Consider the following 16,459-nt stretch of genomic DNA (forward strand, 5'->3'; position numbering starts at 1 on the left):
AATGATGAATCATTTATTATCATATTATAAAAAATTACCAAAAATATGGATAAGCATTAAATATAATTTTACATGTCACATTTAATTATGTGCCATATCATCATTTCCAAAATGCCATGTCATATTAAATTTGTGAAAGTAATTGTATGATTGACATGTGTCAAAATCATTTCACAAATAATATATAAGGGATGTCGTGCTTAGCTATATAAGGGCTTAAGGCAAATCTAAAAATAGAAGCTTTTCAATATATCTAAAAAAATATAAAATATGTTGTAAACAGAAAATAAAAAATATGAAGACTTACTAGTAAAAAGGAAATATCACCATAGTATAACAAAAAAAAATATTCATGACAGGGAAGAAGATGTTTAAAATTATTTCTAAAATATCTAAAATTATTTTGGAAAAAGTTCATTTGGTTAAGATTTTTTATCTTATGTATGTAAATATACATCCACAAAACTGGTTTTCTTTTTAGTTGAGATTCTAGACTTTCTTTTAAAGTTTAAAATTTTAGATTTAATAAATGTAATCAAAAACCAAAAAGCAATGTGAATTTAGCATTACATAAACACTCACTGATGTCAATGTGTAATACCAAACTGAAAATTAAGGGGTTCTTAGAATTTCATATGTTTTGTGCGGCATGTGGCCAATGCCTCTTTGCTAACATGTACGACACGGCTCTGTATATATATATATATATATATATATATATAATATGTAATTTTTAGAAACTTTTGTTGAAAGGACAACTGGGGTGTTCTAACAGATCATGAAAGGACATTGAAGAGGAGGAATGCATCTTACGGGCGTATCACTGTGTATAGTATTACGTGGGTCTCTACTAACGTTCAATAGTGGTTCACGCACAAGGACGAATTATTGGAACCAAATTTTGTAAGTCTTTGGGCTGTGCAATACGGTCAGTTATTTCAATCGACAATGTTTTTTGTTTTACAGAAGCAAGCTTTGCTTTGATACTTGTGAGTTATATATGATTATACATCTTTACTCGTGAACCGATGTGCATATACTTATAATTTTTTTATTTTTCTATGGGAACAAATGACACTTGCGATTCAAGTTGATCGAGACCAGGCCCAAGGAGAAGCAACTAGCACCAAAAGACAATCGAAATAGAGACATTGTAGTCGTGTTGAATTTTTGGGTCTATTATGGTCTCCATTAAGAGCATCTCCAATGATACTCTATTTTCTCCTCTATAATTCCTACAAAAATAGTGTAAACCTATTTTTTCATTCTATATTTGGAATGAAATATTAGTTTTACTCTATTTTTTCCACAAAAATAGAGTAACTCTATTATAGAGTAAACCATTGGAGCAAAACTTACTCTATAATAGAGTTACTCTATTTTTGTGGCAATTATAGAGGAGAAAATAGAGTGCTATTGGAGATGCTCTAAGTAACACATATCTGTATATTACATTTTACTATTCATGAAAAGTGATCAATATAAATTCAAAGATGTGACTAGAAAAGTTGGAAATTGAGGAAATATATGAGAACACACAATGGGGTCTTACCCAAAATGGATAAAGTCGTGAAAAGATTCGAAGATGTAAGATAACATTAGTTTAATACAGAAAAAGGTTAGGTTTTTTGTTCTACAAGTTGACAACTTGACGCAGAGTGACACATATATGTAGGGAAAATCAGTATCACTTATCTATTAACTCAGCATGTGTAGGCAAAAGAAAATCAACAATAATTGGTATTGGTAGGTCATATGCATGTTTTTGTAACACATACTAGCATTCATCATATCCATTGGCACATTTTAGCCATAAATAGTTAATGATCTTGATTTGATTTTTTTCTCTCTTCTCGGGGTATACTAAATCTTAGATTTGTTTCTTTTTATGTTTCTTTGTTGGCTTGTTGCATTATCGACTAATCTCACATTATGTTGTAACCTGCACATATCGACCTTAATGGACTGTCTTAGGTCCACTACAGACAACCATATTGTGCGGTTATCTCCACTTGCTCCACTTTTTTCTTTGACATCCACACACCACTCTGGACCCTAGGCATAATGGCCTTTAGCTAATTTTACAATATATTTATTTCTAGTCATTCTAAAATCACATCTAATACTATTAAAATATGTAGCAATCATCAAAAAACTTACTGTGTGTATGCGAGTCTATTAAACCACAGTTTGAAATTAAAAAAAAAATGAAAAAACTGAAAATTTAAAGGCCGTGTGAAGAGCTGGGCCCAACAAAACACTATTCGTTAAGGGCCACGGCCCAAAATGAGCAAGAACCCTAGTTTTGCTCAAACGTGCCCAGAACGGACGAACATCTCAGTTCATAGATTTTGATGATGAGGTCATCTGCAAATCTGTACGATCAGGTAAACAATTTCGATTCTTTCCGAATATCATTTCTCCTTCAAAGGCCTTAAAATTGATATCGAATTCATGCAAATCCATGTTACAGGCTAAGTAAGATTCGGATGTGTGTTGTTTCACTGAAGTAAGAGCACATCCGAATGTGTGTTCTCTAATTCGATAGTGTATAGCAAACAAATCAATCTCGATTGTGTTCATATCCCATCTTCCAGATCAGAAAGTCTGTTTTTTTTTGTTACAATAGCTTATCTGCTTAATCCATGACTGTAAGTTTTCCACAGCTTCTCCTTAGTTATGTTTATTACAAAAGAAAAAAAGAGTTAAACTTTTGATGTTGTTTGGGAAATGCAGCTTCTCATCTCTTGTGGGGAAGTTTCGTCTTCCCAAATCACTGTGCTTCGCTTACTCAACCAAAGCGTTGACTTTTTATTCGACAACGTCTCTAGGCTCCTTGCTCCTGTTTTCACCAACTTAAGGTGCCTTGGTTTTATTCATTCATTAGTTTTTTTCTTTTTTCCAATGACAATCTGTTTGCTGATGATTCTCTGGTTTGCAGGGACTTTGAAATGCGTCTTTCTTGTATTGAGCGTCCTCAGTTCACTCCTGGCGGTCGTTCTTATTTGTCTAATGAGAATTGGGTTTCTGATAGAAAGGGTTATGACCATAAGGGAGACCCTGAAGCTAACTTCAATGCGCTGGATTCGATCTTGAAAAGTAGTTTGGATCGTCTTGCTTCTTTAAGGTTAGTTTTGAACTCAGGTAGTGCACTTCATGGTTTTGTATCACTGCTTGCGAACTGAAGCTCTTCTTGTAGGGAGAGTGTATGTCGGACTAAGAGCCTCAGGTACGATGAGTCCGTAGCTATCCACGCGTCTATAATGAGGGATCTCTGTTTACAAGGGAAGCTGGACGCTGCTCTCTGGCTACGGAAGAAGCTGATGCAGAGTGGGTTTATTCCAGGTTTGATCACGCACAATCAGCTTTTGAATGGGTTGTGTAAGTTAGGTAGTGTCGACAAGGCGGATGGGCTTGTTAGAGAGATGTGGGAGATGGGTCCTTCTCCCAACTGTGTCTCTTACAACACTTATATCAAGGGTCTTTGCAGTGTTGACAATGTAGATAAAGCTCTGTATCTCTTCAGCACTATGAATAAATACGGTGTTAAGCCGAATAGAGTGACTTGCAACATACTGGTGCATGCACTTTGCCAGAAAGGTCTTATGGGTAACACAAAGCTTCTTGAAGAGATTTTAGATAGTAGCAGCCAGGCGAATGCACCTTTGGATATAGTCACTTGCACCATTCTGATGGATAGTTGTTTTAAGAATGGGGATGTGGTTCAAGCCCTTGGGGTTTGGAAGGAGATGTCGGAGAAAAACGTCCCTACTGATTCAGTTGTGTACAATGTCCTTATCCGTGGGTTATGTTCGAGTGGTAACATGGTAGATGCTTATGGGCTCGTCTGTGACATGGTGAAGAGAGGAGTGAATCCTGATGTTTTCACTTACAACACTCTCATAAGCGCCTTGTGCAAAGAGGGAAAGTTTGATGAGGCATGTGGTATCCACGGTACCATGCAACGAGCTGGTGTTGCTCCTGATCAGATCTCGTACAAAGTTATCATTCAAGGTCTATGCATGTACGGAGATGTTACCAGAGCCAACGAGTTCCTTTCGAGCATGCTAGAGAGTTGTCTGCTTCCGGAGGCTCTGCTATGGAATGTGGTGATTGATGGTTATGGAAGATGTGGGGATACTAGCAGCGCTTTATCCGTCCGAAATCTCATGCTTTCTTACGGCGTTAAACCGAATATTTACACTAACAACGCTTTGATTCATGGGTTTGTGAAAGGGGGAAGATTCATCGATGCATGCGAGTTTAAAGATCAAATGCGATCTACCGATGTCTATCCAGATACTACTACGTATAATCTGCTAATAGGTGGTGCTTGTACGTTCGGTAACTTGAACTTGGCTTTTCAGCTGTATGATGAAATGATGAAAAGGAGGTGTCGTCCTGATATGATTACTTACACCGAGCTGATTAGAGGGCTGTGTTGGAAGGGTCGGATGAAGGAGGCAGAAGAGCTTTTGATGAGACTGCAGGCGTCTGGTATGACGTTGGATCATGTTCCGTTTTGGATACTTGTGAGGAAATACACCAAGTTGAGGCGGCTAGACGAGGCGTATCTAGCTTACAGAAAATGGCTAATGACAAAGAGCGGCGGAGGGGTTGCTTGTCCTAGCAGGCTAAATCACGTGCGTACAGAACATTAGCAGTAATGTAGTGCTACTCATGAAACAAGACACAGAGCAAGTTTATCATCATTTGCCTCTCCGGTAGTTGTTCTGATGTGGGCACTTGAGCTATGTTCAGACCATTAGATTGTTGAAGATATCCATCTTTTGACTCCTGATGCATAGAAAATCCGAGACGAGGAAGGAACACTTGAGCTATGTTGGGGAAGTGACAGAGATTACAGAGTGCCTCACGTCTTTATCATTGCAAGGAAACCTCATTTGGTATTCCTCTTTTTACTATTCTTAGGAATCAATTGATTTATGATTTTGGCTCTAGGGGCACGCACACAGGGCTGTTACCCAATATACACTTTCTTGTAAGAAACTTGAAAAAGCCTTTTCATTGAAAGAACAAGGTGAATCACTTTCAAGCATCTTGGTTTATGGCATCACATTTTAAAACTTCCATTGGTTCATTTACAAGAAGATGCCAATGTAACTCCACATTCTCTCAGCCTTGAAAGATCATTAATTTCTGTAAAAATACTATCCCAATAAATTTGAAGTGAAGAAAGAATCTGGTGTTACAACAACAATAAGGTGTTCACTACAAAAAAGAAAGAAAGAGATTGAATTCAAGAAACATATGCAATGCGTCTGAAAACGGCTCTGAAAGTCTGACCTCCATTCCTGGCAACTTTCTGTCCTTCCTCAGTAGCACTGCACAGAAGCTCAACAACAGGATCAGAATCAAGCTCCTCCTGTGTCAAAGACTCAAACATGGGATGTTTCTCCAAGCAAGACCTCATCCACTCACCAAGCTCCTCAACGTCAGTGATCGTGTATATAATCCCACCAGCTCTAAGAACGTACGCATACTCATCCAGCAAATCAATACTAATCACCCTCCTCCTGTGATTCTTCTCCTTGAAATGCGGATCCGGAAAGAGGAAAAACATCTTGGAAAGCTGTCCTTTCTCAAAGTAATTCGGAATGTACTTCATCGAGTTAGTCCTAACAACAGAGATGTTCTCGTACTGTCCCCCCGAGCTCGTCTTCCTCAAGGCTAAGATCCGTTCCTTGACGTATTCAGTAACTTTATCCCTCAGCTCCATGCCGATCATCAATGTATCAGGGAAGAGCGTCGCGAGGGAGATGAGAAGGCCGCCAAAGCCGCATCCGATATCAGCGAACTCAACCTTCTTCGAGACTTCTTCTTCGTTGTTGGCTCCAACGAACTTGGGGAAGTGAAGCGAAAAGTCGACGTGAGATGGGGAGATGGGAATGGGGAAGTGAGAGTCGCTGAGTGGGTTGCTATGAGCTCTTGCTCTGTAGAATCGCTTGCGTGGAAGCCCTGTTGATTTGCTGAAGGTTGGTTTCGTTTCACTCTCCATAATCAACTTTGACACAGACAAAGATAAAGAGAAAACAGTGAGAGACAAAACAAAACATAACAAAACATAACAGTCTAATACGAGTAAATATGTTTTGTTCTAAGGATCTGATCTAAGCTTAAACATTGCGAAAGACATAAACTTTGAATAAACCCAGAACGAGTCTGCACTAAACCCTATCTTTCTAAAGTCTATGTTCAATGAGAAGATCGAGACCAGGCAAGCTTAAGAGAAAACCAGAAGCCTAGGTTAGTAAACACTAATCAACACGAAACACATGAAAAACAGTCTAAATAAGTGCATTACCTGATTAAATCTCCACCTGAATCAAAATCTTAAGCTCGTTCTTCTTCGCAACCAAATCTCCGAGAGAAGCAGATGGACGAAGAAGAAGATACATATTAGGGTTTTCATGCTTTAAATGGGTCCTAATTCAAATCTCTATTAATGGGCCATAAGCCCATTACAATCTAATACTGACCCATTACGATCTGTTAAAGACTTAAAGTCGTTATTTCAGTTTGATTTAACGCGCGCAATTTTTTTTTTATTTCACACTAAATTGAAGATTTCATTGATTCTTTGTGTTACAAACAAACCGGCGAGATTCATAGAATCCCGAAGATACAAAACTAGCAGAGAAACCATAAGTCTCCAGAGACAGTAGCCCACAAATGGGAGTCAAGATGTAACCAAACCGTTTACATGAGTAAACGCGCAGTTACAGTTTACTCATTTCACATAATGATTTATTTTTTTAATCTAGTAACAATATGTTACTTATGTAATACAAACTCTTTGGTGAAGGAGGAGTTGATCTAAGGACCATTGTGTCTTGAACGTCTCCCGCTGTGATTCCCTCTGAAACCACCAGACTTTGACGTTTGAGCATTACCACCACCACCACCATGACCATGCTTCAACGGCACAACTGTGTCCATATACATCAATCTCCCTGGCCAATGCCTCTTCTCTTTTGGAAGCCGACGCAGCTGCTGCACCCAAAACGCTACGTATTCTCCTTCTGGATCATAGTTCTGTGCCTGAACGAGGAGAAACCAAAACACACACAGTTTCAGCCTCTTCTTGACGACAGGATGTTGAAATTTTTCAACTTACTTGCTTGGGAATGCTAAAGTACCGGTCTTCTCTAGGATCATTTCCAACTCCTTCAATGGTCAAAACACGAAGCCTTTCATCATATATTTTAAATGTGAATAAACAAATATAAACCAAAATTTTGTTGGCCAGAGTAGTTACCTGCTCCATAAGTCCAGTTTCCGTAATTAGAACAGGGATCATAGTCCAATAGACATGTCTCAAACCATTCCGCACCCATCCTCCAGTCCAACCCCATGTCCCTCACAAGAAACGAACAAACAATCTGTACAGCCAAATGAATGAAAGAATGAACAAATCATCCATGAAAACGAACACTAATCGTAAAACTTCACCTGTCGGCCACGATTTGACATGAAACCTGTAGTGGATAACTCCTTCATGTTTGCATCTATAATAGGATACCTATACAATAATCACTATAAATATTAGCCTTTAAAGCCTCTAAAACGTTGAGAAAAATATTCATTTATATAATCAGATATATACACACCCGGTCTTGCCATCTCTCCAAGACTCAAACAGCTTCTTATCCTGACTCCATTCACCTTGCACATTCCTTGGACCACCTACGAATTAAAAATATAAATGCTAAATTTAAAGTTTCACTGTAAGCACTTAGGACTTGTCTGGTAAAAGCAAGCATCATTTTTACCTAGATGGAACAAGGAGTTGCCACACTTGATCGAAAGAAACCTAAAGTAATCCCTCCATATTAACTCAAACAACACCCTGCAAACATAATATATAAAAAATCAATTGAGAAGTTTAAAACCAAGGACTAAGAAGAGTAAAGACGTTACCAGTATGTTGAGTTGTTTGCTACTCTTTCACTTTCATATCTTTGAACCTGAATATATTATTATTCAACTACCACGTTTAGTGAAAACTGCTTATATGTTTTTGGGGACGTTGGATTGGAATGAACAGACCTCTTCGTAGATAAAGCGAGGAGAGATGCATCCAAAGGCAAGCCATGGAGAGAATTTTGTAGAGTAATCAGGTCCCAACATTCCGTTCCTCGTCTCTTTGTATACTTTCAAAAGATCCTGATGAATGCAAAAAGAAAACAACATTATGTACACACAAATAGACCCATAGTAGATGATGCAGGAGAGCTCAGGGTTTGATGATCTTTTGCCTTCTTCCAGAAGTACTCAAAAACTCTGCCTACTCCAGCACTTTCACCACCCACAAATCTCATTCCTCTAGTCACCTGTTCCCAACATACATATAAAGACTTTTTAACTGACGAAGAATATAAATATTTTTTTACTAACTTTGTCACCACCCTAAAGAGCTTAGCAGAGAAACTAACTAACCTCTTGTAGCTCAGTTCCAAGTTGACTAAGAGTTGGAACATCTCCCCAGTTATCAACAGAAGGTGTTGGTCCTAGAGAAATTGGGATGCGAGTGGAGCTTCTAATCCTACACTTGGCTTCCACCGACTGCAGTCAATTTTTCCAACCAGAAACAAACTCAATCTCAATTACTTATCCACAGTTACTATCACAAAACATTGTACTAGATATCTTAATTCCTAATTTTTTTTGTCAAGAAAGACACCAGCTAAAAACAAGAAGCACACCTTACGAAACTGAGTGTAGACATCAGGCAAATCAAGAACATCAAAAGGAAGATCATCTTTGTGGTACATTGTGCTTCCCCATATGAACTCAAGCTTAGTTCCATTTCCAACCCCTTTCAAACCCTGATCCACAAGCCTTTCAACCTGTAGCTCCTCGCTACACGTTTCTTTATGAGCCAATACCTGAAAAAATATGATAAAAGTCTCATATTTTAAGACTCGTCATGTCCCCTTACACAGATAGCAAAGCACACAAAAAAATGCTTTACTGTATGAGCTCCAAAATCTTTGGCAAGAGAAGGAAGAATGTCTTCTGGTTTACCACTCCGAATGAGAAGATTCAGTCCTCTTCTCATCAGATTCTTTCTCAAATCAGCCAAACACTCCATCAGAAAAGCCCCTCTCAAAGCTACAAATATCACAACACAACACAATGTAAAAAGGCACAAAACTGGATGATGATCAGACAAAACAAAACGATCTTTTTGGGAACATTACCTCCGGTTTTAGGGAAAGCGAAGTAATGAGTAGTTTGAAAGAGACGAGGATCGAGACAGTAAACAGGCAAAAGGGTATCAGAGGAAGACCAAGCTCTGTACAACGCGTCGTTGTCAAGCACTCTAAGATCGTTTCTAAACCAGAGAATCGCGGTTCCTTTGCCGTTTCTCTTCGCTGAAGAAGGCAATGCGTATCTCTCAAACGTTTTCCCGGCGACGGATGCCATCTCTTCTTCGTCGAGCGCAGGAACACGGTATACATGGCCGTTCATTTTCGCGGCGGAGCAGAGGAACAGAGATGAGACGGGTTTGTTGGAGAGATGGTGGAGGGTGAATCTGCGAAGTGGGTGTGAGAAAGGAGACGAGAGGAACGAAGCAGCCATTCGCGGGATGCTTTGTAAAGTGTAAAGTTGTATTTTTTTTCTCCATGAGTTGTGGAAAAGACACGTGGCTGTTCTTGGTGAAGTGTGACGTGGTGGATGTTTAGCCTTTTGTCTGAATCTGGTGGAGTTGCGTAGAAGTTATGATTGACAACGAAGATGGTCACGTGCACTTAAAAATAATCACGTGGTAAAACCTTTTAACAATTGTTGGGCTTAAGTCTAAGAAATGAGATGGGCCTTCGTTGCTTTAGTAAATTTTATGCATATATTGTTATATTATGTCTCTTTAATTAATTAGAAAAAAAAAATGATTGAACATGAGAGGTGATCGGGCCCGAAGCCGGACTGATCATGCTCCTGTGAATTTTCAAAATCAATGCCTTTTCCTGCTTATTTTATTTGGAAAAAAAAAATCTGATTATCGTATAAATTGAAGGATATAGTTTAAAATGAATAAGGATGATTAAAAATGTAACTGTTGACAAAAATAAAATAAAAATGTAACTTAGTGTAAATCAGAAATAGTAAAATAATTATACTTCTAGTCGAATCTCTAGGATGACATGCCCGAATGTTATGCGAAACCTAATTATGCAAGAATATAAAAAAAAAGTTATGCAAGAATATTTGCTACATTAGTGTCCGAAGGAGTCTTGAAACGACAATTATACTTTGTTAATTATTAGTTTATGCCTTTGATATTTGATCTAACATCTCCTATATATTAATCCTGGAACATTACAACATGTTTTGTAGCCACGTGTCATCACTAGGATGATTCTCAGAAATCTTTAGAAAAATATGTTGGTCCATATAAATATATATTATACTTTTTATTAAACTAATTATCCAACTAATTAATAGTCTTAAATTCTTTCCTTAAATAAAAGCTATGCAAGTTTATTTCCTTAAATAAAAGCTACGAAATTACCTAATATGATTAACGTATATATGATCATTAATGATTACAAATCAAAAATATTTGATAAAAGAATTTGTATCCTCTACATTTTATTTTAATTAATATTATCAAAAAAAATCACTTAAACATATTTTAAAAAATAGAATTTTCATATATGTTATATTTTGAATTTTTTAAAACGTCTATAAATTACCAAAAATTGTAAGATGTTATTAAGATGATATTTTTTAGAACAGAACATGATCCGAAACGAAATATTTCGGATATCGAATATATCGAAACCAGATTTATATACTTAAATATATTATTTTTTTTTGAATTTAATATCTAAAAGAATATTAAAAATATATAAAATGTTATTAAGTTGTCCAAAATACTTGAAAATATTTAAAAATAGTTAAAAATACATGATTAAAATAGTTAAATGATATTCAAAATACTAATACTTCAAATATCTATTGATTTCTTATCCGAATATTGAAGCTAACCAAATTTATGTTAAGTTTAAGTATTTTAGCTTGCATTATAAACATTTATATGTTATAAATAATTTTTTTTATTTTTTTTATTTTGAGAAATTTAATGTATATACGAATTTTATTTTTTTAAAAATAAAATGAGTTATCTGAGTCCAAATCCAAACTGAACCCGCAGATCCGAACCGGATCGAACTTACAAAAATTCGAAATATAACTGAACCGAACCAAAATAAACTGAACCAAATGGTATCCGAATGTCCACTCCAAATCAAATGTAAAAAAAATCTTGACAACAAGATGCATTTTAATTGTAATATTTCAATATAACATATTTTAAAAAACTCATCCCGCGCATGGCGCGGGTTATCATCTAGTATATAGTAATTTTGCAATCCACAGAATATGTTTTAGATAGATAGATGCCTTCTCCTTTATACTAATTATTTTCCCGTATCTCTACATTTTCAAATAGTTAAGACTGATATTTCACTTTTTGCTCATTAGAAATTCTTTATATCAAACATGGAAAGATACTCTCTTTTTTTGGTAGCAACATGGAAAGATGCATAGCTAGACAAACTGAAAAACAATAGTGTTATACAAAACAGTATACATAATTATAAAATTGTTATTACAATTCTAGACATCGAAGAAAAATTAATTAATCGAGTGTAACTTATAAATGCATGAAGTTTCAAGAAAAAAAAACTTATAAAGGCATTCGACCGATGACGCATAAGGTTTGTGTGTAAGTGCACTAATACAATCATCGATTGGCTAGCTATGATAGAATATTAGTATGTAAATGTTAGGGCAGTGTGTGCTAGGCATGGGCATTCGGGGTCCCAATCGGGTTTCGGTTTTATCTAATCGGGTTTCGGTTTTTCGGGTTTATCAAAATCAGCCCCATTCGAATTATTTGAAAGTTCGGTTCGGGACCGATTCGGGTTCTATCGGGTTCGGGTCGGGGTTAGTAAATCTTCAAAGAACCGGTACAACCCAATGTACTTTCGGGTTCGGATCCCAATCGGTTCTTCGGATTAAAAATATCTGATTTGTACCTACTTTGTAACCAAAACATAAGTAAAATTAGTTTGTTTTGGTTTCAAATACCTATTTTGTATCTTTTTGTAACTAAAATATAAATAAAATCGATTTAAAAATAAAAAACGAACATCAACCATGATCATTCAAAATCAAACGAAAGGAAAACATATTTATTGATAAAAAAAAAACCAAATGAATGAAATCATAAAACGAAAACCACGACCTCATGAAATGAGAAACATTGTTTAATGAAAACAAAATCTAAATCAAATTTTTCAAAATTCAACAGTCACCTTTAACCATCAACCTTCATGTAATAGAACCACTAACCTTTATGTAATACATATGTATTTTAGATGTTCAATATATCTTAATGTATTTTGAATACATATTAGGAATTGAGATCATGTTTGGTATAAAATCTTTCTAGGGTTTTGAATGTTTCGGATTCTATCGGATATCCATTTAGATTCGGGTTCGGTTCGGATGATACCCATAACCCGAAATACCAAAAAACAAGGTCCATTCGGTATTTATATCGGGTTCGGATCGGTTCGGATTCATTTTTATCGGATCGGATCGGATTTTCGGGTTCGGTTTATTTGCCCAGCCTTAGTGTGTGCTATTAAATTTGCCTAGCGTCGAATAATTCACAATCTTTATAAGAATTAACATAAGAGATAGAGATTCGCCTACCATATTGTATGCGTGGTTCTCTTAATTCGTGATTCCCCCACCATTAGGGCAATTGTCCATGGTTTTTTAATACTGATTTGTCGCTTAAAAGATGAGTGAGTGAATTGGATTACAATGTTTAATCACGAAAAGTGTGCTTATAATTGGTAGAATCAGAAAGGATGCTAAAGAAACGTTAGCCGTCAGATTTAAGATATAAAAAGATTGTATGCATAATGACATTATGGAATAATACGTTTTTAAAATGAATTCAAATGTTTTATTGAAATATCTAGATAAGAGCATCTGTATTAATAATCCACCAACAGAAATTTTGTTGATATATATAATGTTACATGTAAACACAAATTAATATTAAAATTTATCATTAGAAAAAACTTAAATGTGAATCTAATCTTATTATTACTTTATGAAATTTTTCTTAATAATTATAAACAGGTTCTCTTAGTCACGTTCAAAAGAATACAAGTAATTTGTCTTGATGTGATAGAGCCTCTCACCACGGCTCTATAAAAACAGTTCTACACACACCTCTCTTCAATAAAAAAAAACACTAAACCATCGCATACTCTCTCCCATCTCTCTCAAGAAGATCATGTCAGGCGTGTGGGTGTTCAAGAACGGAGTGATAAGGCTTGTGGAGAGCCCTAACCAGTCAGGAAGCGACACAAACAGCCGGAGGAAAGTGATGGTCTATTTACCGACAGGAGAAGTGATCTCATCCTACTCGACACTCGAGCAGATCCTCCGGAGTCTTGGATGGGAGAGGTACTTCGGTGGCGGAGACACAGATCTTCTCCAATTCCACAAACGCTCATCCATTGATCTCATCTCTCTCCCTAAAGATTTCACCAAATTCAGCTCCGTTTACATGTACGATATTGTCGTCAAGAACCCTAATTACTTCCACGTCCGAGACTCCAATTAAAGCTTTTTTTTCTGTTTGTGTGTGTGTGTCTTTTAGTTGTTTTAATTGGATGTTTGTTGGGGTTTGTTTTAGTTGCATGTGCATGTGCATGTTTTACTGACGCTGAGGGTTGTGTAACTGTGTATGTAATCGTGCTTTAATGAAAGTTGAGATTAATAAGAAAGTTTGGTTTATGAAGACCTCTATCCTAAAAGGGTTTAATTTCGTTTATCGTATCTTTTCTATTGTTATTGGAAAATATGCTCTTTTGTTAAGTGGATCACAAACGCTTTTCTATATAAATCCAGAATTCAAATTCAGGGATGATTTTCTTTTTCTGTTTATGTACGAATTGGTTACGGTTTTGATAGACGGCATGTTAATATATTTCTAACCCCTAGCAAAAATCCATGGAATCATCTAGCATTCACAAAGCTAAACATTCTCATGTCATGTGAATATGTGATCGAGTAACATAACATTAGCCTGTGTCGTATAAGAAATTACTACCGCAAAACTATTGTTCATCTTCCGTACAACTTTGATACCACTAGTATCAGGTATGTTATATATATTGATTGAATATTTTAAGGACCCCATGGGGCATTGGATATTATCTTCGCTAATGTATCATGATTTCTGATTCTTAGGAAATATATTGGAGTGGCACTTTAACTTTGGGTTGTTCGATCTTACTATTATTAAGGTTCAATAATCATTATGATTGATTCATGATCTACTAGTACTAGTATATGGATACTATATATACTCTCATTTAATGTATTTGTAAAACTCTAGCATAGCATCTTGTATATAACTCTTCTATGTACGTTGCTCAAAAAAAATAAAATAACCCTTCTATGTACATTCTATGAGATGTATGATTCATTCTATTCTTACATGGTATCAAGAGCTATCGATCAAACACAAAACTTCTTTTTCGTGAAATTTTTCTTTTCTTTCTTCAACATGAGTGCTACAGCTAATGGTGTTCCTCCTGTCTTTACAGACACCATCACCACAAACGCTCAAACTTTGCTTACAATCAACATGTCTAATGTCTCTAAGCTTACCGCTGCCAACTATTTGATGTGGAGTGTTCAGATCCACGAGCTCCTCGATGGTTATGACTATTGAGTTCTCTTAATTGATCTCCGGGTATATGTTAGAGCTATATTATCATTTGTTTGTTTTGGGATAAAATATCTTTTATTTGTTTTTACTAGCTAGAAACGCATACGATCTGTTTTGCATTTTTGCTAGAGCGTCGAAGAGACAGTACGCAAAAAACTTTTGCAGTGTCAGTCCTCAGCGAAGAGCATATTACCGAGCAGGTTACACATTATGCGAAGAAAAAAGCCTATAAAGTAGAAGAAATGATGAGACATCATTGTCAATAAATTTCAAAATTTCTAAGAATTTGAAAGATATTTATTTTTGTAAATTTTGCGCATCCGACTGTAAATATTTACAAGTTGGAATACAATATGGACAAAGATATGTCACAGTAGGTCCTGTTTTGTATTACAACATTCATAACGTCATGACTTTGTACCCGAAACAATGCATGGAGATGCATGTAATCAACTAATCATAATACCCTATTGGTTTAACTACTAGTCTATTGATTTGCAATCACATCGTTGACGAGGCTTGTCAAAAAACATCCCACATAATAGAACAGAGTGGTTCACGTGAAGAACCCAATGTCAGCTTCTTGGTGAACCTATGGGAATCCGAAACGTGTCTAAAGGGACACTTTGAGAAACACTTCCCACTCTCGAGGAGTACTGTTCACGTGGCCAGAGCTTTGATATCGTCGACATGCACACACAATAGGCGTGTGACAAGTATCGCCATCGGTACACTGTAGATTGGAAAAAATTCAGCAGCATTTATTGTGGACATTGATTTGCGGAAAATTCTGATGCATAGTTGACATGGCACGCCGTAGTCCATAAGAAACAGGGCGAAGCTAAACTTTAGGTCACTTTGAGAAACCAGTTTAGGAGACATCACATCTTGTTCTGCCGTCATAATTAAAACTGTACTCCATGTGCTGATAGACGATTGGACATGTCATTACCAAAACATTATTCAAGTCATTTTCTATTTTATTTATACATTTACATCTGCAACCAATACTACGTTCGTACGTTTGAATATTAAATAGCCTGTCCTGAATCAATACTATGTTGATTGCATCTTCATATATGTATTCTCTTTATAGCATCAATTTATTCTGATGGAATGTGATTATTTTGATACCTGTTTAATTTGAAATATTTGTGTAATACAGTATAATTTTAATCTAGTCTGTCCCTTCTGAAACATCTTATAAAATTGGAACGATACTGAAAAATTAACATGGTCTCGGTGCAAATATGACACGCACAAAATCGAAAATGGTCCAAATTTTTTAAGTTACAAAAAAGAACTTCATCTTAGTGGCTAGATCTTTTGCTTTTTTTTACAAGCGTAATGCTTAACTAATAATATAGAGCGTGATTATTCTTGATATATATAATATATAATGTCATATACATCATCAACCAACTAATATGATACAAAATGCTTACAAACGATGAAACAAAATTAACGGTCTATATTTACTAGGAAAGAAATCCGACTTTATAATTACTATTTTGATTTTCATGAACTAGTTTAAAGGAAACAAATTTGGTTTTGTGGAACAATACTCAGCAGTGTTGATCTCTTCTGGGAGTGAGATCATGCAAACTAGATTTGTTGAACAATGACGATCAAATTCCATATTTAATCCATAATTTGTTAAACTAAATT

General features: G+C 35.9%; 4 protein-coding genes and 1 non-coding gene across 6 annotated transcripts; 3 read left to right on the forward strand and 2 right to left on the reverse strand.

Moving 5' to 3' along the window:
- The first annotated feature begins 2,229 nt into the window (after positions 1–2,229).
- On the forward strand, positions 2,230–5,089 carry LOC108855709 (pentatricopeptide repeat-containing protein At5g24830). Of its 2 annotated transcripts, XM_018629586.2 has the most exons (5): positions 2,230–2,387; positions 2,474–2,651; positions 2,737–2,861; positions 2,942–3,127; positions 3,200–5,089. In XM_018629586.2, exons 2-5 carry the CDS (start codon positions 2,646–2,648, stop codon positions 4,659–4,661), a joined length of 1,779 nt encoding a protein of 592 aa, XP_018485088.1. In that variant the 5' UTR covers positions 2,230–2,387; positions 2,474–2,645; the 3' UTR covers positions 4,662–5,089. The 2 variants fall into 2 exon arrangements, with proteins under 2 accessions (XP_018485088.1, XP_018485089.1); XM_018629587.2 differs by lacking the exons at positions 2,230–2,387; positions 2,474–2,651 and having other exon boundaries at positions 2,731–2,861.
- A 68-nt stretch (positions 5,090–5,157) lies between these two features.
- On the reverse strand, positions 5,158–6,458 carry LOC108855710 (tRNA (guanine-N(7)-)-methyltransferase). The gene is made up of 2 exons (XM_018629589.2): positions 6,326–6,458; positions 5,158–6,025 (listed from the first exon to the last, which is right to left on the reverse strand). The coding sequence occupies exon 2, from the start codon at positions 6,017–6,019 to the stop codon at positions 5,261–5,263; it is 759 nt and encodes a 252-aa protein (XP_018485091.1). The 5' UTR covers positions 6,020–6,025; positions 6,326–6,458; the 3' UTR covers positions 5,158–5,260.
- Positions 6,459–6,559: 101 nt separating this feature from the next.
- On the reverse strand, positions 6,560–9,621 carry LOC108851469 (cryptochrome DASH, chloroplastic/mitochondrial). The gene is made up of 13 exons (XM_018624907.2): positions 9,225–9,621; positions 8,996–9,135; positions 8,727–8,909; positions 8,461–8,586; positions 8,280–8,354; positions 8,071–8,187; positions 7,942–7,988; positions 7,794–7,870; positions 7,632–7,707; positions 7,474–7,543; positions 7,280–7,403; positions 7,139–7,188; positions 6,560–7,062 (listed from the first exon to the last, which is right to left on the reverse strand). The coding sequence occupies exons 1-13, from the start codon at positions 9,604–9,606 to the stop codon at positions 6,838–6,840; spliced, it is 1,692 nt and encodes a 563-aa protein (XP_018480409.1). The 5' UTR covers positions 9,607–9,621; the 3' UTR covers positions 6,560–6,837.
- Positions 9,622–13,282: 3,661 nt separating this feature from the next.
- LOC108852767 (flowering-promoting factor 1) lies at positions 13,283–13,847 on the forward strand. The gene has a single exon (XM_018626251.2). It carries the CDS (start codon positions 13,346–13,348, stop codon positions 13,676–13,678), a length of 333 nt encoding a protein of 110 aa, XP_018481753.1. The 5' UTR covers positions 13,283–13,345; the 3' UTR covers positions 13,679–13,847.
- A 2,128-nt stretch (positions 13,848–15,975) lies between these two features.
- On the forward strand, positions 15,976–16,077 carry LOC130512064 (U6 spliceosomal RNA). Its single transcript, XR_008945625.1, has one exon. It is a non-coding gene; the product is annotated as a U6 spliceosomal RNA (small nuclear RNA).
- Positions 16,078–16,459: the final 382 nt, after the last annotated feature.

The sequence above is a fragment of the Raphanus sativus genome, chromosome 4, assembly GCF_000801105.2.
Source record: "Raphanus sativus cultivar WK10039 chromosome 4, ASM80110v3, whole genome shotgun sequence".
NCBI classification, from domain to species: Eukaryota; Viridiplantae; Streptophyta; class Magnoliopsida; order Brassicales; family Brassicaceae; genus Raphanus; species Raphanus sativus.